Source organism: Geotrypetes seraphini, chromosome 4, assembly GCF_902459505.1.
Source record: "Geotrypetes seraphini chromosome 4, aGeoSer1.1, whole genome shotgun sequence".
Taxonomy (NCBI): domain Eukaryota; kingdom Metazoa; phylum Chordata; class Amphibia; order Gymnophiona; family Dermophiidae; genus Geotrypetes; species Geotrypetes seraphini.
This window is the reverse complement of record NC_047087.1, coordinates 303,868,911-303,890,419: the sequence shown is the minus strand read 5'-3', so window position 1 is coordinate 303,890,419 and position 21,509 is coordinate 303,868,911. Positions and strand designations below refer to the sequence as shown.

Here is a 21,509-nt window from a genome sequence, read left to right as displayed (position 1 = left end):
ATGCCACCCCTAGATGACCGTATCTCGGCCATCTTAAAGGCTCAACTCCAGGAACAATTGCAGCAGCAGCTCAAACACCTGTTGCCCACTATCCTGGCACCGCTCCTTCCGGTACCAGACCGGCCCGAGCCCCGTACCGAGCCCCCGGTATCCACCCCTTCGGTACCCATCAATACTTCCATGCCGATTCTTTCGGCTGAGCAGCTTCATGCCCATCCAGTGGTGCACTCCCATACCACATCGGATCCTCCTCGGCACCAAGCAGTGCGTCATTCTTCCCGGGACCGGGATCGACGCCGGTCTTCCTCTCCTGGTACCGTTTCGGTGCGGTCTGGAAAATCTTTATCCAAGACCCGCCATACCTCACCTTCCACCCCGGTGTCTCGACATGCACCAGAGGTCCGGGACCCTGACTTATGGGAGGAAACCCCTCTCGGTACCGAGGAGGATCCCTCCTCATCTGAGGAGGACCCGTTGGCACCCGATGCCACCTCCAAACCGGAGCAGTCCTCATTTTCTAAATTTCTGAGGGAAATGTCTGCAGCCCTGTCCCTTCCTTTAGAATCTGACTCAAAGAAGTCTCAAGCCTTCCTGGAGGCTTTAGATTTCGAACAGCCTCCTAAAGAGTTCCTCAAGCTCCCCGTGCATGACATCCTACGGGAGACCTTTTACAAAAACTTAGAGAATCCCCTTACGGTACCGGGGGCTCCACGTAAACTGGACAACCTCTATCGAGTCATCCCTATTCCAGGGTTCGACAAGTCTCAATTGCCCCATGAGTCCCTTCTTGTTGAATCCACCTTGAAAAAGACTCAGGGCTCCAGTGTCTATGCCTCTACCCCTCCTGGCAGAGAGGGTAAGACCATGGACAAGTTTGGCAAGAGGCTCTACCAGAATGTAATGTAATGTAATGTAATGTAATGTAATTTATTTCTTATATACCGCTCCATCCGTTAGGTTCTAAGCGGTTTACAGAAAATATACATTAAGATTAGAAATAAGAAAGGTACTGGCCAACAGGGCAAATAATTATTCATTCCATTTTTCATTTTACATGAAACATTTGGTTCAACAGCTGTCTGCCCTTCAGAAATACCTCCCGGAGCGCAAGGTCCCGCTGTTCCAACAGCACATCTCTGGCCTTCTTCAGCTGCGCAAGTTTATGGTCCGCTCGATATACGACTCATTCGAGCTCACCTCCCGTGCCTCTGCCATGGCCGTTGCCATGCACCGCTTGGCCTGGCTGAGAGTCTCCGACCTGGACATCAACCACCAGGACCGTCTAGCCAATGCCCCCTGTCTCGGGGATGAACTTTTTGGAGAGTCACTGGATTCCACCACCCAGAAACTCTCCGCCCATGAAACAAGGTGGGACACCCTGATCAAACCAAAAAAGAAGGCTCCGCCTGCCCGACCTTATCGACCTCAGTCATCTTACCAACGCAGGTTCTCAGCCAGGCCACTCAATCCGCCTCCTCAACAACCTCGGCGGCCCCGTCGACAGCAGCACCATGCCCAGGCTCGTTCTCAGGCCACTCAACCCTCCAAGCCTCTTCAGCCTGCTAAGCAATCCCAGCCCTTTTGACTCTTCTCTCCAGGGCATAGCCAGTCATCCACCCTCGCTACCTCTTCCACAACCAATCGGAGGTCGTCTCACCATATTCTCCAGCCGTTGGGAGGTCATCACATCGGACCAGTGGGTCCTCAACATCATCCGCCACGGCTACTCTCTCAATTTCCAGACTCTTCCACCGGACAATCTTCCCGTAGAGTCTGCTTCACACTCATCTCAAACCCCCCTCCTCCTGAGGGAGGTTCAATCCCTCCTCCTTCTCAATGCCATCGAAGAAGTACCTCCAGATCAAAGGGGTCAGGGATTCTACTCCCGCTACTTCCTGGTCCCCAAAAAGATGGGAGACCTCCGTCCCATTCTCGATCTCAGGGACCTCAACAAGTGTCTGGTCAAGGAGAAGTTCAGAATGCTCTCCCTTGCCACGCTCTACCCTCTTCTTTCTCAACACGACTGGCTATGTTCCCTGGACCTCAAAGAGGCCTACACTCACATCTCCATCAATCAGAATTCTCGCCGCTACCTGCGGTTCCAGGTGCTGCACCACCACTATCAGTACAAGGTGCTACCGTTCGGCCTCGCTTCCTCACCCAGGGTCTTCACCAAGTGCCTTATAGTAGTGGCGGCCTTTCTCAGGTCTCACAACCTCCAGGTGTTCCCCTATTTGGACGATTGGTTGGTGAAAGCACCTACGTCTCAACTTGTGCTACAGGCTACTCATCACACCATCTCTCTCCTCCACCTCCTGGGGTTCGAGATCAACTACCCCAAGTCGCATCTGCTTCCCACCCAGCGACTTCAGTTCATTGGAGCAGTTCTGGACACCACACTAATGAGGGCTTTTCTCCCCTCCGATCGTCAGCAAACCCTGCTCCACCTCTGTCGTCAGGTGCTTCTGCATCCCTCCATTCCTGCCCGTCAGATGATGGTCCTCCTGGGTCACATGGCCTCGACGGTGCATGTCCTTCCTCTGGCACGTCTCCACCTCCGCACACCTCAGTGGACCCTCGCCAACCAATGGTCACAGACTACAGATCTTCTTTCTCATCCCATCTCTGTGACATCATCTCTTCAGCAATCTCTCCAATGGTGGTTGAACTCCTCAAATCTTTCCAGGGGTCTTCTTTTTCATCTACCCCCTCACTCTATGATCATCACCACGGATGCATCCCCCTATGCGTGGGGAGCTCACCTGGGAGATCTACGCACCCAGGGACTTTGGACCCCACAGGAGCGTCGTCATCACATAAATTTCCTGGAACTCAGAGCCATGTTCTACGCCCTCAAGGCTTTCCAACATCTCCTCTGTCCTCAAGTCCTCCTCCTGTGCACAGACAATCAAGTCGCCATGTACTACATAAACAAGCAAGGCGGCACCGGATCTCGCCCCCTTTGTTTGGAGGCTCTGCGCATCTGGACCTGGGCCACAGACCGCAATCTCTTTCTCAGGGCGGTATATATCCAGGGCGAACAGAACTCCCTGGCCGACAATCTCAGCCGCATCCTTCAACCTCACGAGTGGACGTTGGACCCTCCGACTCTGCTCTCCATCTTTGCTCGATGGGGCACGCCGCAGGTGGACCTCTTTGCAGCACCTCACAATCATCAACTGCCCCTCTTCTGTTCCAGACTCTTCTCTCCTCACCGTCTGTCCCCGGATGCATTCCTGCTCGATTGGAGGGACCGGTTCCTGTATGCCTTCCCTCCACTTCCTCTGATGTTGCGGACCTTGTCCAAGCTCCGCAGGGACAACGCCACCATGATTCTCATCGCCCCTCGGTGGCCTCGACAACACTGGTTCTCCCTCCTGCTCCAACTCAGCTCCAGGGAGCCCATTCCTCTTCCTGTGTTTCCTACTCTACTTACACAGCGGCATCAGTCTCTACTGCATCCCAATCTGTCTTCGCTCCACCTGACAGCTTGGTTTCTCTCGGGCTGACCTCCCCAGAGAATCTATCTCAGCCGGTCCGCCTCGTCTTGGACGCCTCCAGGAAACCGGCCACCCTCCAATGTTACCATCAGAAATGGACCAGATTCTCCTCGTGGTGTCTCCGGCATCATCAGGAACCCACCTCCTTAGCGGTGGAAACTGTATTGGAATATTTGCTCTCGCTGTCCAACGCTGGCCTCAAAACTACCTCCATCAGAGTCCACCTCAGTGCCATCACTGCGTTTCATGAGCCTATCCTCGGAAAACCCCTCACGGCTCACCCTCTGGTTTCCAGATTTATGAGAGGGCTCTTCAATATCAAGCCGCCTCTCAAGCCTCCTCCTGTCGTCTGGGACCTGAATGTAGTTCTCTCAGCACTCATGAAACCTCCGTTTGAGCCTCTTGCCACAACTTCGCTCAGGCTCCTTACCTGGAAGGTGCTTTTCCTAATTGCCATCACCTCTGCCAGGAGGGTTAGCGAACTGCATGCATTGGTTGCCGACCCACCGTTCACTGTTTTTCACCATGACAAGGTTGTTCTGCGTACCCACCCTAAATTCCTTCCCAAGGTGGTCTCGGCTTTTCACCTCAACCAGTCCATTGTGCTGCCCGTCTTCTTCCCTAAGCCTCACTCGCACCCTGGGGAACAGGCGCTGCACACGCTGGACTGTAAGCGTGCCCTTGCTTACTACCTTGATCGTACCAGAGCTCACCGTACATCCCCTCAGCTATTTTTGTCTTTCGATCCCAACCGTTTGGGTCGTCCTGTCTCCAAACGGACACTTTCAAATTGGCTTGCTGCCTGTATTGCATTCTGCTATGCTCGGGCCGGTCTCTCACTGGAAGGTGCTGTCACGGCCCACAGAGTCCGAGCTATGGCTGCTTCTGTAGCTTTCCTCCGTTCCACGCCCATCGAGGAAATCTGCAAGGCGGCCACTTGGTCCTCAGTTCACACGTTCACTACTCACTACTGTCTGGATGCCTTTTCCAGACGGGATGGTCATTTCGGCCAATCGGTGTTACAGAATTTATTTTCATGATGGCCAACCATCCCACCTCCCTCTTTGTTAGCTTGGAGGTCACCCATGTGTTAAGAATATGCTGCCTGCTTGTCCTGGGATAAAGCACAGTTACTTACCGTAACAGGTGTTATCCAGGGACAGCAGGCAGATATTCTTACGTCCCACCCTCCTCCCCGGGTTGGCTTCTTAGCTGGCTTATCCTAACTGGGGACCACGCACTCCTACGTCGGGCGGGAAGGCACTCGCGCACGCGCGGTGCGGCCAACTAGAAACTTCTAGTTAAAAAGGTCCGTACCGAGGGCTCCGTCGGTGACGTCACCCATGTGTTAAGAATATCTGCCTGCTGTCCCTGGATAACACCTGTTACGGTAAGTAACTGTGCTATACGTAAGATGCCATTCAATATAGTCATTGTGTCCGTTAGGGGTTAGGGTCTGGAGTTCAAATATCCAATATTGTTCTCTTCTTTGTAACCACTTGACTTTATTTCCCTGGTAGTCAGCAAACAAATGTTCGATGATGAACCAACGCAGGTCTCGAAACGTATGTCCATATTGAATGCAATGGGGAACCATGGGAGAGCTCAGTGACTGGGTGTTGATCCGAGATCTGTGTTCTATTAAACGAGTTCTAACAGTTCTTTGTGTACGACCTACATAGATCATGGTACAGGGACATATGATGACGTAAACAGCCCACATAGATTTGCAAGTGGTATCAGACTTCAAAGTATATAATCTGCCAGTATTGGGATGTTGCCATTGATTCCCCTGAATAGTAGTCTGGCAGATATCACATGTGTCGCTACATCTAGTGTGACAACCATCTCGTATAGCGGGACCCCTGTTCTTACTGTATCTGGAACGGAGCAAATAGTCTCCCAGATTTTTGGCCCGAGAGTACGCTATACGGGGAAAGTCCTGAAAAATCGGGTGGAGCTGTAAAATAGACCAATGTTTCCGGATGCTCTGGGCAACACAGGCAGCATGATTGGAAAAAGTCAGAACACAGGTGGTGCCATCAGTGTCTTGTGTAGAAGCCGATGATAAAAGGAGTTCCCTGTTTGCAAAAAGGGCCCTATTGAAAGCGTTTTGAAGAACTTTGTGAGGATAACCTCTCTCCTTAAACCTGACGTAGAGTTTCCTTGCTTGTAAACGGAACTCTTTAACGTCAGAACATATCCTACGGACACAAAGAAACTGGCTGACCGGTAAGGACTGTTTTAATTTGGTGGGATGACAGCTGCTATAACTAAGATAGTTGTTAACTTCGACAGATTTTCTATATACTGTAGTGGTTAAAATATGTTCTGACTTGGAAACCCATACATCCAAAAAGGATATATGGGAAGAATTGGACTCCATGGTGAATCTCAAATTGGAGTCCAATGAATTCAGCCAATCTACAAAGTGAGATAGTAATTCTGCCGGTCCCGTCCAGATGCAGAAAACGTCATCAATGAACCTGTACCATGCCTTAATGTATGTATGCCAAACTGAGGAATACAGATGTTGTTCCTCAAACCGTGAAACGTACAAGTTGGCAATGCTAGGGGCAGCTGCAGTCCCCATTGCGACCCCATGCGTCTGAAGAAAAAATTGCTGATCAAACTGGAAATAGTTGTGATTCAATACCAGTTGTGTTAACTGAATGAGAAAATCAGCCCTAATCCTGTCATGATGGACATCCTGCATGAATATTCTGGAGACAAGTTCTAGGGCCGCTGACTGAGGAATATTGGAATACAAGGACTCTAGGTCCATAGTAACCAATATATGAGAGTCTTGGATATCTGTTATATGAGAAATGCATGTCAAGAAGTGAGTAGTGTCTTTTAAATAAGATGGAGCTCGAGCCACTAACGGTTTGAGAAACCAGTCTATAAATTTGGAAAGGGGCTCCAGAACCGTGCCCCTGAGGGACACAATGGGTCTCCCTGGGGGAGGACGAACCTTCTTGTGAACCTTAGGGACGATGTAAAAGGTAGGGCGGCGAGGGGATGTTAGTTTAAGAAATTTAGTTTCCGCCTTGGTAAGTTGACCTTCTTCATATGCTTTATCTACCATATGGGCAATGGTAGAAATGAGGGAATCTGTAGGATCGCCCGAAAGCATGGAATAAAATCGAGTATCTGATAAGTGTTTGTTAACTTCTGTGACATATTGTTGATCATTGAGAATGACAATCGAGCCACCTTTATCAGCCGGCTTAATCACACACCGGTCGTCATGACTCAAGGACACGAGAGCGGCCCGTTCACGTTTAGTGAGATTAGAATAACTACGTGTATTGCTGAAAGATTTTTCCAAAATGTCTAAATCCTTCAGAATTAGTTCACGAAAAGTGTGAAGGGCCGGATCAAGCTGGCCTGGAGGGACCCACTTGGAAGGAGCTCTTAAGATGGACTGATCTGTAGTGTGTGGCTGTTTATGAAAAAATAACCTAATCTGAAGAGAACGTATGAACCGTTCGATGTTGCTACGGGTAATGAAGGGGTCATAGCGGCATGATGGGACAAAAGAAAGTCCCTTATTCAAAACCCCTAATTGATCGGGGGATAAGGGAACCCCAGACAGATTGTATACTATTGATTGGCCGGACCCAGAGACCTCGTCTGTGGTCGAGACGATTGATTCAGGTCTGAGTGTTGTGCTCTGTTGGGTCCCCTGTTGGCCTGGCGGTTTCCCCTTTGCCTCCGTTGTCTGCCCCTTCCCCCCCGAGGTAAAAAAACCGGAGACTTAGATCTGAGTCTAAGATCTTCTGAACCACTACTGGAGCCCGAGTCCAAATCAGTGAAGGAGTGGGTCGGTGCGATAGGTTGCTCAGAATCTTTGTCTTTGAAAGTTAACCATGAGTAAATGTTACCTTTCTTGTAATCATCAGTATCTCGATGAAATTTTTTAATTTTGGATGTACGAGTTTTTGTCCTAAATTGGTCTAATGATTGATGAATGGTAGGTAAACTGTCTTGAAAAGCCTGAAATGTGTCTGGTTCTTTACGAATTTCTTCGTGAATTATGTCTGCCTGAGTGGTGAACTCCTGGGTTACTTCTTGGATCGTATCTATAATGAGCATCATCAAATCTACGGAGCACTTGTTCAAAACTGATGCCCATTTGCACAGAAACGGTTCCCTGTCAGTAAACATTCCTGGGACCTTCTGTATCCGTAGACCTCTAGGTATAAATTGATGTTTAAGGTATTCTATTAAAGACTTACTATGTAAGTCTAAATGAATTAAACTACGTTGTAGATTGATCCATGTCTGTTTGTTTTGGGAAAAACCTGTAGAAGAATCGCTGTGTCCACCCTCTAGCAAGGAAGTCCGATGGGAATATTGTGTAACTTGGTCTGCAGAATAACCAAGAGTGCGTTGCCACTCCGGAATATCCATGGGTACAAATTTCTTAAAGAGTACAAAACACGAACCCAACAAATGTAAGGGAGGAAAAAATATCACAAAAGCAAAAACCTCCCCAACCCCAAGAAAAACAAACCGACAAGGGGGAGAGACAAGAGAACTCTGACCTTGACCTGAATAAACCTGCAATAGGTATAATGTGAAACAGGAGAACCCTCAGTAACACAGCCTCCCACTTGGGGAAAGGCTGTCACCGGCTAACACTCAGAAAGAGTGTAAACTGTGAAACATCCCCGGGTTCTTCCTGTTATATTGTGAGAATAAATCAAGTGCACCCCCAAGAAGTGCTATGTGTGAAAAAAGATATAAACGAATCAAAAAAACACACAAATATATATAGTCAAGAAAACTCTTGTCTCTACTCCTTGTCAGGGGGGCCAAACAAGGAAGGAAAGTGTCCAAATCTGTACCAAGCCAATCAATGAAAGGAAGTACTTAGCTTCTCTGAACAATAGAACAGCCAGCCGATGTGAGACATCATCCGTCCAACGGGACTCCGTTTCGGGGGTGCACACCCCCTTCCTCAGGAACAACTGGACTGTATTGAGACTGGTGATTCCTCCGACGTAGCTTGGAAAGTAAGGCAGAAAATGGCACTTAACGGAGGAGAACGCCTCCAGTTTAAACTGCAGCCACTGTTGTAATTGGGTAAAAAAGTCAGATGACCCGCTACTTAAGGGAATGAATGAAAATCCCTAAATAGAAAAAAAGCAAATAGAAAAAAGAAAAAGGAATGTATCAACAAAGTTGGACCCCAAGTAACAATACAGATTTGGGACCAAATATTGAAAAAGAAACTAATCCAGGTAAGACCACAAGAACTAATACGTAAGATGCCATTCAATACAGTCATTGTGTCCGTTAGGGGTTAGGGTCTGGAGTTCAAATATCCAATATTGTTCTCTTCTTTGTAACCACTTGACTTTATTTCCCTGGTAGTCAGCAAACAAATGTTCGATGATGAACCAACGCAGGTCTCGAAACGTATGTCCATATTGAATGCAATGGGGAACCATGGGAGAGCTCAGTGACTGGGTGTTGATCCGAGATCTGTGTTCTATTAAACGAGTTCTAACAGTTCTTTGTGTACGACCTACATAGATCATGGTACAGGGACATATGATGACGTAAACAGCCCACATAGATTTGCAAGTGGTATCAGATTTGCAAGTGATACCACTTGCAAATCTATGTGGGCTGTTTACGTCATCATATGTCCCTGTACCATGATCTATGTAGGTCGTACACAAAGAACTGTTAGAACTCGTTTAATAGAACACAGATCTCGGATCAACACCCAGTCACTGAGCTCTCCCATGGTTCCCCATTGCATTCAATATGGACATACGTTTCGAGACCTGCGTTGGTTCATCATTGAACATTTGTTTGCTGACTACCAGGGAAATAAAGTCAAGTGGTTACAAAGAAGAGAACAATATTGGATATTTGAACTCCAGACCCTAACCCCTAACGGACACAATGACTGTATTGAATGGCATCTTACGTATTAGTTCTTGTGGTCTTACCTGGATTAGTTTCTTTTTCAATATTTGGTCCCAAATCTGTATTGTTACTTGGGGTCCAACTTTGTTGATACATTCCTTTTTCTTTTTTCTATTTGCTTTTTTTCTATTTAGGGATTTTCATTCATTCCCTTAAGTAGCGGGTCATCTGACTTTTTTACCCAATTACAACAGTGGCTGCAGTTTAAACTGGAGGCGTTCTCCTCCGTTAAGTGCCATTTTCTGCCTTACTTTCCAAGCTACGTCGGAGGAATCACCAGTCTCAATACAGTCCAGTTGTTCCTGAGGAAGGGGGTGTGCACCCCCGAAACGGAGTCCCGTTGGACGGATGATGTCTCACATCGGCTGGCTGTTCTATTGTTCAGAGAAGCTAAGTACTTCCTTTCATTGATTGGCTTGGTACAGATTTGGACAGATTTGGACACTTTCCTTCCTTGTTTGGCCCCCCTGACAAGGAGTAGAGACAAGAGTTTTCTTGACTATATATATTTGTGTGTTTTTTTGATTCGTTTATATCTTTTTTCACACATAGCACTTCTTGGGGGTGCACTTGATTTATTCTCACAATATAACAGGAAGAACCCGGGGATGTTTCACAGTTTACACTCTTTCTGAGTGTTAGCCGGTGACAGCCTTTCCCCAAGTGGGCGGCTGTGTTACTGAGGGTTCTCCTGTTTCACATTATACCTATTGCAGGTTTATTCAGGTCAAGGTCAGAGTTCTCTTGTCTCTCCCCCTTGTCGGTTTGTTTTTCTTGGGGTTGGGGAGGTTTTTGCTTTTGTGATATTTTTTCCTCCCTTACATTTGTTGGGTTCGTGTTTTGTACTCTTTAAGAAATTTGTACCCATGGATATTCCGGAGTGGCAACGCACTCTTGGTTATTCTGCAGACCAAGTTACACAATATTTCCATCGGACTTCCTTGCTAGAGGGTGGACACAGCGATTCTTCTACAGGTTTTTCCCAAAACAAACAGACATGGATCAATCTACAACGTAGTTTAATTCGTTTAGACTTACATAGTAAGTCTTTAATAGAATACCTTAAACATCAATTTATACCTAGAGGTCTACGGATACAGAAGGTCCCAGGAATGTTTACTGACAGGGAACCGTTTCTGTGCAAATGGGCATCAGTTTTGAACAAGTGCTCCGTAGATTTGATGATGCTCATTATAGATACGATCCAAGAAGTAACCCAGGAGGTCACCACTCAGGCAGACATAATTCACGAAGAAATTCGTAAAGAACCAGACACATTTCAGGCTTTTCAAGACAGTTTACCTACCATTCATCAATCATTAGACCAATTTAGGACAAAAACTCGTACATCCAAAATTAAAAAATTTCATCGAGATACTGATGATTACAAGAAAGGTAACATTTACTCATGGTTAACTTTCAAAGACAAAGATTCTGAGCAACCTATCGCACCGACCCACTCCTTCACTGATTTGGACTCGGGCTCCAGTAGTGGTTCAGAAGATCTTAGACTCAGATCTAAGTCTCCGGTTTTTTTACCTCGGGGGGGAAGGGGCAGACAACGGAGGCAAAGGGGAAACCGCCAGGCCAACAGGGGACCCAACAGAGCACAACACTCAGACCTGAATCAATCGTCTCGACCACAGACGAGGTCTCTGGGTCCGGCCAATCAATAGTATACAATCTGTCTGGGGTTCCCTTATCCCCCGATCAATTAGGGGTTTTGAATAAGGGACTTTCTTTTGTCCCATCATGCCGCTATGACCCCTTCATTACCCGTAGCAACATCGAACGGTTCATACGTTCTCTTCAGATTAGGTTATTTTTTCATAAACAGCCACACACTACAGATCAGTCCATCTTAAGAGCTCCTTCCAAGTGGGTCCCTCCAGGCCAGCTTGATCCGGCCCTTCACACTTTTCGTGAACTAATTCTGAAGGATTTAGACATTTTGGAAAAATCTTTCAGCAATACACGTAGTTATTCTAATCTCACTAAACGTGAACGGGCCGCTCTCGTGTCCTTGAGTCATGACGACCGGTGTGTGATTAAGCCGGCTGATAAAGGTGGCTCGATTGTCATTCTCAATGATCAACAATATGTCACAGAAGTTAACAAACACTTATCAGATACTCGATTTTATTCCATGCTTTCGGGCGATCCTACAGATTCCCTCATTTCTACCATTGCCCATATGGTAGATAAAGCATATGAAGAAGGTCAACTTACCAAGGCGGAAACTAAATTTCTTAAACTAACATCCCCTCGCCGCCCTACCTTTTACATCGTCCCTAAGGTTCACAAGAAGGTTCGTCCTCCCCCAGGGAGACCCATTGTGTCCCTCAGGGGCACGGTTCTGGAGCCCCTTTCCAAATTTATAGACTGGTTTCTCAAACCGTTAGTGGCTCGAGCTCCATCTTATTTAAAAGACACTACTCACTTCTTGACATGCATTTCTCATATAACAGATATCCAAGACTCTCATATATTGGTTACTATGGACCTAGAGTCCTTGTATTCCAATATTCCTCAGTCAGCGGCCCTAGAACTTGTCTCCAGAATATTCATGCAGGATGTCCATCATGACAGGATTAGGGCTGATTTTCTCATTCAGTTAACACAACTGGTATTGAATCACAACTATTTCCAGTTTGATCAGCAATTTTTTCTTCAGACGCATGGGGTCGCAATGGGGACTGCAGCTGCCCCTAGCATTGCCAACTTGTACGTTTCACGGTTTGAGGAACAACATCTGTATTCCTCAGTTTGGCATACATACATTAAGGCATGGTACAGGTTCATTGATGACGTTTTCTGCATCTGGACGGGACCGGCAGAATTACTATCTCACTTTGTAGATTGGCTGAATTCATTGGACTCCAATTTGAGATTCACCATGGAGTCCAATTCTTCCCATATATCCTTTTTGGATGTATGGGTTTCCAAGTCAGAACATATTTTAACCACTACAGTATATAGAAAATCTGTCGAAGTTAACAACTATCTTAGTTATAGCAGCTGTCATCCCACCAAATTAAAACAGTCCTTACCGGTCAGCCAGTTTCTTTGTGTCCGTAGGATATGTTCTGACGTTAAAGAGTTCCGTTTACAAGCAAGGAAACTCTACGTCAGGTTTAAGGAGAGAGGTTATCCTCACAAAGTTCTTCAAAACGCTTTCAATAGGGCCCTTTTTGCAAACAGGGAACTCCTTTTATCATCGGCTTCTACACAAGACACGGATGGCACCACCTGTGTTCTGACTTTTTCCAATCATGCTGCCTGTGTTGCCCAGAGCATCCGGAAACATTGGTCTATTTTACAGCTCCACCCGATTTTTCAGGACTTTCCCCGTATAGCGTACTCTCGGGCCAAAAATCTGGGAGACTATTTGCTCCGTTCCAGATACAGTAAGAACAGGGGTCCCGCTATACGGGAAGGTTGTCACACTAGATGTAGCGACACATGTGATATCTGCCAGACTACTATTCAGGGGAATCAATGGCAACATCCCAATACTGGCAGATTATATACTTTGAAGTCTGATACCACTTGCAAATCTATGTGGGCTGTTTACGTCATCATATGTCCCTGTACCATGATCTATGTAGGTCGTACACAAAGAACTGTTAGAACTCGTTTAATAGAACACAGATCTCGGATCAACACCCAGTCACTGAGCTCTCCCATGGTTCCCCATTGCATTCAATATGGACATACGTTTCGAGACCTGCGTTGGTTCATCATCGAACATTTGTTTGCTGACTACCAGGGAAATAAAGTCAAGTGGTTACAAAGAAGAGAACAATATTGGATATTTGAACTCCAGACCCTAACCTCTAACGGACACAATGACTATATTGAATGGCATCTTACGTATTAGTTCTTGTGGTCTTACCTGGATTAGTTTCTTTTTCAATATTTGGTCCCAAATCTGTATTGTTACTTGGGGTCCAACTTTGTTGATACATTCCTTTTTCTTTTTTCTATTTGCTTTTTTTCTATTTAGGGATTAAATAGCGGGTCATCTGACTTTTTTACCCAATTACAACAGTGGCTGCAGTTTAAACTGGAGGCGTTCTCCTCCGTTAAGTGCCATTTTCTGCCTTACTTTCCAAGCTACGTCGGAGGAATCACCAGTCTCAATACAGTCCAGTTGTTCCTGAGGAAGGGGGTGTGCACCCCCGAAACGGAGTCCCGTTGGACGGATGATGTCTCACATCGGCTGGCTGTTCTATTGTTCAGAGAAGCTAAGTACTTCCTTTCATTGATTGGCTTGGGACAGATTTGGACACTTTCCTTCCTTGTTTGGCCCCCCTGACAAGGAGTAGAGACAAGAGTTTTCTTGACTATATATATTTGTGTGTTTTTTTGATTCGTTTATATCTTTTTTCACACATAGCACTTCTTGGGGGTGCACTTGATTTATTCTCACAATATAACAGGAAGAACCCGGGGATGTTTCACAGTTTACACTCTTTCTGAGTGTTAGCCGGTGACAGCCTTTCCCCAAGTGGGCGGCTGTGTTACTGAGGGTTCTCCTGTTTCACATTATACCTATTGCAGGTTTATTCAGGTCAAGGTCAGAGTTCTCTTGTCTCTCCCCCTTGTCGGTTTGTTTTTCTTGGGGTTGGGGAGGTTTTTGCTTTTGCTCTATTGACTAACAACATAGACCAGTGATCGGTGTTCAATATATCTGCTCAATCTCAACTACTGTAAAAAGTTTAAATTTAAACTTTGTCTAAAGAGGAGGGGCCTCAGATCCCCGTGCGCTGCCAGCAATGTGCTTATCAGCTGCACTGGATAGGGAAACTACCTCATCGGCCTGGATGTTTCGCTGCAAATTTGCGTCAGGGCGGTGGACTCTCGGCTGTAATTCACAAGCTCACAGGGCAAAGATTAAGTGACTTTCCCAGGGTCACAAGGAGCAGCATAGGTTTGAACCTACAACCTCAGAATGCTGAGGCTGTAGCTTTAACCACTGCGCCACGCAATATATGACTGCCATCAAATTATAATCTGTATTAATTCTTAATACTTTCTGATTTATCTATACTGTCAGATCAAAATATGTTTACAATATACACAAAGCCCACAAGGTCGATGTCCTTGAATATGTGGGCAGTTGCATGCCCCTCTGTGTTTTAATATCTCCCCCAAATTGTGGCCTCTTCGGAATGCAAACTTAGGTACTTCTCTCATATGTGGTGGAACCCCTAAAATTGGCCAGTATTTCTTAATTATATCACATATTTTACTTCCTTGCCTTCTTTGGAGTCGGGATCGATAACCACTCATGCTGACAGTATTTAGCTTGTTTCCATGCTCTCTTAACGGTGGCCAATCCAGGTCACTAGTACCTGGCCAAAACCCAATATTCCATGCTACCGATCCAGGGCAAATAGTGCTTCTCCCATATCTTTCTCAATAACAGACTATGGACTTTTCCTCCAGGAACTTGTCCAAACCTTTCTTAAAACCAGCTACGCTATCTGTTCTTACCACATCCTCTGGCAACGCTGGATACCGTCAATCTATAAATTTTTTTACTCATAATTACTGCTTGATGTTGGAATTCCTGATTGTCCGAGCATAGCCTTCTAATTCTCATGTCTTGACTAGTAGGAATGCTATCACGTAATGCTTTTTGGAGATGGCTCTGACAATAGAATAACATGTTTTTATCTGACGGCTTGCATTGTAGTTTGTATTTCAGCATTATTGATGTGAATGTCAACTTATAAAATATTATTTTATAAGTTATCCAGATGAAACGTAATCCGAATTGAGTCGGTTCAGCAAATGGCCACCAGGATGTTCTTGGGGCTCAGGGATCTCACGTATGAAGAAAGGCTAAATAAATTGCAGCTGTACTCACTAGAGGAACGAAGAGAGAGGGAGGACATGATTGAGACGTTCAAATATGTTATGGGCCGTATCGAGGTGGAAGATGATATCTTCTGTCCTATAGGTCCTTCGACCACCAGAGGGCATCCGCTGAAAATCAGGGGAGGGAAATTTCGTGGTGATTCCAGGAAATACTTCTTCACAGAAGGGTGGTCGATCATTGGAACAGTCTACCTCTGCAGGTGATTGAGGTCAGCAGCGTGTCAGATTTTAAGAGAAAATGGGATATTCACGTGGGATCTCTAAGGGAGTAAAGACAGGGGGGTGGGTCATTAGAGTGGGCAGACTTGATGGGCTATAGCCCTTTTCTGCTGTCTTATTCTATGTTTCTAATATTAGAATCCCACTCATTCAGCTCTTGCATAAACATGTCCAATTGGTCTCGTGTGCCTGACCACATAAAAATGTACTTCGTCTATAAACCTTTTTCATAGCTTCACCTGTTGGAAATGCTGTGATGTGTACACCCATTTCTCTTCAAACTGCGACATGTATAAACAAGCAATAGATGGAGCCACTGTGGCCCCCAAGGCTGTCCCTTTAACTTGTAAATAATAATCTTGCTCAAACTTAAAATAATTATTGTAAATTACAAATTCAGTTAATTTCACCATAAAGTTTATCTTAGTTTGTGATAACCCTGACAAGCTGAGTGACATCTGCATGTTGTGGAACATTAGTGTAGAGGGCTGTTACGTTTGCTGTCACAATTATATATATCTATCTACCAGTTTTTAGCTTGTTACATTAACGGGTTCTAGACTAGATGTGTAGACTTTTTAGCACAATGGAGTGCTGAGGTGTTTGTTTCTGTCTTTCTTTCTGCCTCGCTCACCGGCTTGTGCTTCTGCGCGTGCAGCACTTGCTCTCACTCCTCACGCAGCGGTTCTAACAGCTGAGGCAGCTCTGCGAGCCTCGATGTGGTAGGTGGCGTGTGAAGTGAGGAAGAAGCAGGGGAGAGTTTTATTGTACTGCGCATGCCGAGGCATGGAGGCACGCTAAGGGTTTTATTATATAGGATAATCCCCCTTCTTTGACCTATTTAATTCATACGAGCTCCTAGCATTCCAGTGCCTTACCACAAGACTTAGTAATTTTATTCGTTTGTTAGGATTTATTTACTGCCTCTTTAAAGAAATTTATCCAAGGCAGTGTACAGCAAAAATAAGATGAGCATAGATACGTTAATAGAGAATTATTAGCAGTAAAAATAGTCAAATAACAGTAGGGCTGTACTGAATATTTCTATTTGATTCAATTTGGCCCCAAATACACTATTTGTTTTCAGTTGAATAGCAATTTAAATTCAAATATGAAAAATCCAGGGCTCTCCTGTGCTAAATCCTACTGAGATAACCATTTTGATCTCTTGATTTCACATTGCTTCTTTTACTATTTGTTAAAGCTCAGTGTCCATTATTTGTATTCTGCTGAATAATATTTTTCATTATTCTTATGTGACTGAATAGTAAAATATGCTTTTTGGTATAGCTGTAGTATGCTACTTAAATTGGCAACACAATAAAGCATTTTAATAGCACAGGATGTAAGCAAAGATGGAACACATGAGATAGAGTTACAGGAATTAGAAAACAAGGGGACTAATTTAGAGAAAGTTACATGTGACGTGAGGAAGGTGCACAAATATAATATCAGCTATGGTAGGCATAGAAAGTCCTATTACAGTATGTGCAGTTGAGGATCCTTGTGTAAGTGCAAGTGTAAGTTTTCTTCCATTAAATGTTTAGGTGAGTATCCGAGCTTTCACCTGTTTCCTGAAGTAGAGATTAGTCTTGTTTTGAGAGAAACCTTTCAGGGAGTGCATTCCAGATTGTACACTTCCCCCCTCTGTATTTGCGATGGTTAGGGGCAGAGCCAGCCTGCGAATATAAAAAAAAATGCGAATAATATTCAGGCTGGTTCTGCCCCTAGCCCCCCACTTAAGCCTTACCTGGTGGTCTAGCGGGTTTTCAGGCAGGAGCAATCTTCCCACACTACTGCCCCGTGCAGATTGCTCACAGGAATGGCTGCCTTGAGCTCCCGTAGTCTCTCGAACCATTTCCTGTGAGCGATCTGCATGGGGTAGGAGCGTGGGAAGATTGCTCCTGCCCCAAAAACCCGCTAGACCACTAGGTAAGGCTTAAGGGGAGGGCCTACAGGGCTTAAAATAGCCCAAAAATGAATTTTAGGTTTAAAATCGCAAATAAGTGAATCCATAGATATGGAAACCACGAATACGGAGGGGGAAGTGTAAGGGCTACTCTGGAGAAGGCTGATGCCCTTTGGAGTGGGTGTGGTTAGGGATGTTTTTGGGAGGAGCTTAGTGACTTTGGAAGTGTGTAGAAGGTGATCCTGTTCTTAAAATACCAAGACTTATTTTATTTATATGTTTAATTAGCCCGTCCTCCCAAAAGAGCCCAGAACGGGTTACAGGAGTACATACCCAGTATGGTCAAAGACAATACAGACAAGACATATTTGGAAAGCAAGTAGTACAATAACAGAGTTATAGTAGATATAAATATCTGAGATACACTAATTAACAATACATGCTTTGGTGTGGAACTTACACACCATACAAAGACAGCCTTTATTTATTTGCTGCCACTTATGTATCCCTTATAGCCGTTCCCCAGATCCTCAGCAACACCACTTTGGGCTCAACAAATTTCACTGCCCAAAGCTTTGTGTCCATTCGTCATTGGATCTATATTTTAATTTTGTAATTCAAAAGTGTAGGTTTTATAACTTTTAAACTTTCACTTTCATCTTATAAATTTTAATCTAATACTTAGCTTTAAGTTTAGTGGTCTCTGGTTAGGGATTCTTATGCTGACATGTTTCGCATGACCTGCTTTTACAAGGCTTGACACCTAGAAGACTAAACCTTGTTTTAGTTTACAATAAAAGCATTCAACTCAACCTCCAACTAATAGTTATAATTTTATTAGTCTCAAACCTCCTTCACCTACCTAACAATTAACCACCAGTTTCCGTGACCACAGAATCCTCAGAAATGACGGTCGAATCTCTACTTTAATTTTAAATAAGGCAGGAGACCTGACCAGCTGAGAAAAAAAGTCATTATGCAACTTAGACTGTCCCGGACCACCCACCTTTAATCAGTGCTTGGTAACCTCTTTTGTAAAGCATTCAGAAAGTCCCAATACTCAGTGTTGAATAAGGTTACTATAGTACTGTGAAAACTTTAAATATATATTGCTATCTCTAGGCTTTCTGCTTTCAGTATGTTATAAATCTTTATTCATTTTCTTATGTTACAACAAGTGTTCCAAATAAGCTCATTAGAAACTTGAATATACACACTTGATTAACTCATATATTAACATCAAATTTTACATTTCTTTAGAAAATTAATATTATATAAAGTTATAATATTATGCAAGAAATCTAAATTTATATAATTCTTATTGAATATAATAATCCCCCACCCCTCCCTCCCTTCCAATCAGTAATACATAAAATCAATTTTATTGTATATTCATTCAAATATTGATATAGTATGTAATATTTAGAAATAAAGTCCCACCCCATTCCCCTCTATTCAAATATCTTATCAAATATCAGTATGTTAGTCCCATGTGAATCCACAATCAGTTTGGTTTTCAGGATTCATAAACATGAGAGAAATTTGTGTGCATTCGATAAGTGTACACTGCATCTGTATTCATTTTTGGAAATCCCCAATTAGGCATGGGGGTCACTAGTACAGGTTTGTTAATATCCAATTTGCATGTTCTTCCAGAATTAATCCAGGTACCTCTCCTCCCTTGTAACCAAAAAAAAACCAACAAAAAAAACCCCCCAAAACTGTTGTAACTTCACTGGAAATGTCCAGTTTGCTCTTTTGTAATCCGCCTTGAACTGCAAGGTATAGGTGGAATAGAAGTCTCTAATGTAATGTAATGTATTGAGAATTTCCTCATAGAATGGAAATCTCCTTTAGCTCATCTTTGTTTAAGGAATTGTGCTCAGCATTCCTCCTTTGTTGTGGCTTATCGTTTTTGCCAGATCAATGGAAGAACATCTCCAAAGTCTTGAAGAGTGCAGGACATCGTCTTGTCGCAGTAGAAGAGAACCTCATTGATGTAATCTGGACAGATCGTCCTCGGCGACCTTGCAGGCCTCTCATGACATTGGGTCTCAATTACACAGGTTGGTGAGAAGCATTATTAATTAGTCAAATGTATCATTTAATTGCTTTCCTTAATAGAACCTAGCAATATTTCTATCATAAGTAAACGATAACACTTAACAAGACATTTTTTTTTATAAGTTCTTAATTCTTTTTCAAACTTACAAGTACACAAAAGAACAATATGAAAGACATTCATACAACACTTGAATATCATACAGTTATATTATAAGTATATAAACTATATAACAAGACATATTAAAGAATACCTTGGCACTGGTTTGGAGCCTAGGTGAAGAAAATACCATGCAGTAGGGAAAACTAAATTTATTAGTGTTTAAAATTAAGGAAGATTTATGAAAGGAAAAATAGATTAAAAGAAACCCTGGTTTATTCTCTTAAAGAGCAATAATGCACATAAGCATTGCCTCTGCTGAGTCAGACCATAGGTCCATCACGCCCAGCAGTCCGCTCCCGCGGTGGCCCCTTAGGTCAATGACCTGTAATGATCTATTACTCTACTATTCTATTACTTTACAGCCTTCTGTACTGTATAATAACCCTCTAATTGTACCCATGGATCCCCTTTTCCTTCATGAACTCGTCCAATCCCCTTTTGAACCCCAAAGTCGTTCTCTGCTCTACCACCTCCTCTGGAAGCGTATTCCAGGTGTTCACCACCCTCTGCGTGAAGAAGAACTTCCTAGCATTTGTTCTGAGCCTATCTCCCTTCAATTTTTTTGAGTGCCCTCTAGTTTTTGCTGCCCCTGCTAGTCCGAAGAATCTGTCCCTCTCTACCTTCACTATACCCTTCATGATCTTATGAGTTTCTATCATATCCCCTCTAAGTCTCCGCTTTTCCAGGGAAAAGAGCCCCAGCTTCTCCAGCCTCTCAGCATATGAGAGGTTTTCCATGCCCTTTATCATTTTTGTTGGAAAACCTCTCATATGCTGAGGCATATGAGAGGCATTGTGAAAATGAACTCTTGTAATTATTGTCCATCCCATCTGCTGGTGAAAGCATGCATGCTTTATTTTGAAAAATTACTACAATCTTTAGATGCAGAAAAAGCATTTGACAGAGTGGAATGGGATTTCATGTATCAAGCATTGGAATGGTTTGGTATAGGTTCAGGATTTATTCAAATGGTTCAGACTTTGTATAGCTCCCCTATGGCAAGATTATATATCAATAATAAAATGTCAGTTCGTTTTCATTTACATAGGGGAGTTAGACAGGGTTGTCCACTATCTCCTTTGCTTTTTGATATAGTATTAGAACCCCTATTATTAGCTATTAATCAAGCAAAGGGGATACAGGGTATTCCTCGTAACGATTGGGATTATAAGTTCTCTGCTTATGCAGACGATATTTTATTATATTTGAGAAATCCTGTTTCCTCCATTCCTTGTTTGTTAGACTTGATAGACAAGTTCGGTAAATTTTCAGGATATAAAATAAATTGGAATAAGTCTGAACTTCTTCCACTCAATGTACATTGTTTAAAAAGTATGTTTGAGTCCTTTTCTTTCGTTTGGAAGGATGATGGTTTAAAATATTTAGGAATATGGATTAAAAATACAGTAGATGAGACTGTAAAAGAAAATGAAAAAAGGCTGTTAAAAAAGGTTACGGAATTATGTGAGCATTGGAATCCATTACATTTATCTTGGTGGGGGAGAGTTCAAACGGTTAAAATGATGATTCTACCTGTAGTTTGCTATCAAATGGGTATGATACCAGTATTTTTTCATGGATCTTTTTATAAAAAATTGAACTCGATTATTATAAAATTTATTTGGCTTGGTAAAACTCCTAGAATTGCTATAGCATCTTTGCAAAGACCAATTAAGGAGGGCGGGGTAAATTTTCCAAACTTTTATAGGTACCATCAAACCTATATTTTACGTCAAGGTATGTATTGGGTCCTCCCGGATCTCATTGAGTATACTCCTGATTGGTTATATTTGGAATGGCGACTCATGTTTCCTTTACATCTTTC

General features: G+C 43.8%; 1 protein-coding gene across 11 annotated transcripts in view; it reads left to right on the top strand.

The window, feature by feature from the left end:
• The window catches only part of XPNPEP1 (X-prolyl aminopeptidase 1), a 140,299-nt gene that overhangs the window by 30,397 nt on the left and 88,393 nt on the right, over positions 1 to 21,509 (top strand). For all 11 annotated transcript variants that reach the window (XM_033942158.1, XM_033942159.1, XM_033942152.1 and 8 more), the window contains one exon: positions 19,383 to 19,526. In XM_033942158.1, coding sequence (XP_033798049.1) covers positions 19,383 to 19,526 — 144 coding nt within the window. The remainder of the gene's footprint in view (positions 1 to 19,382; positions 19,527 to 21,509) is intronic.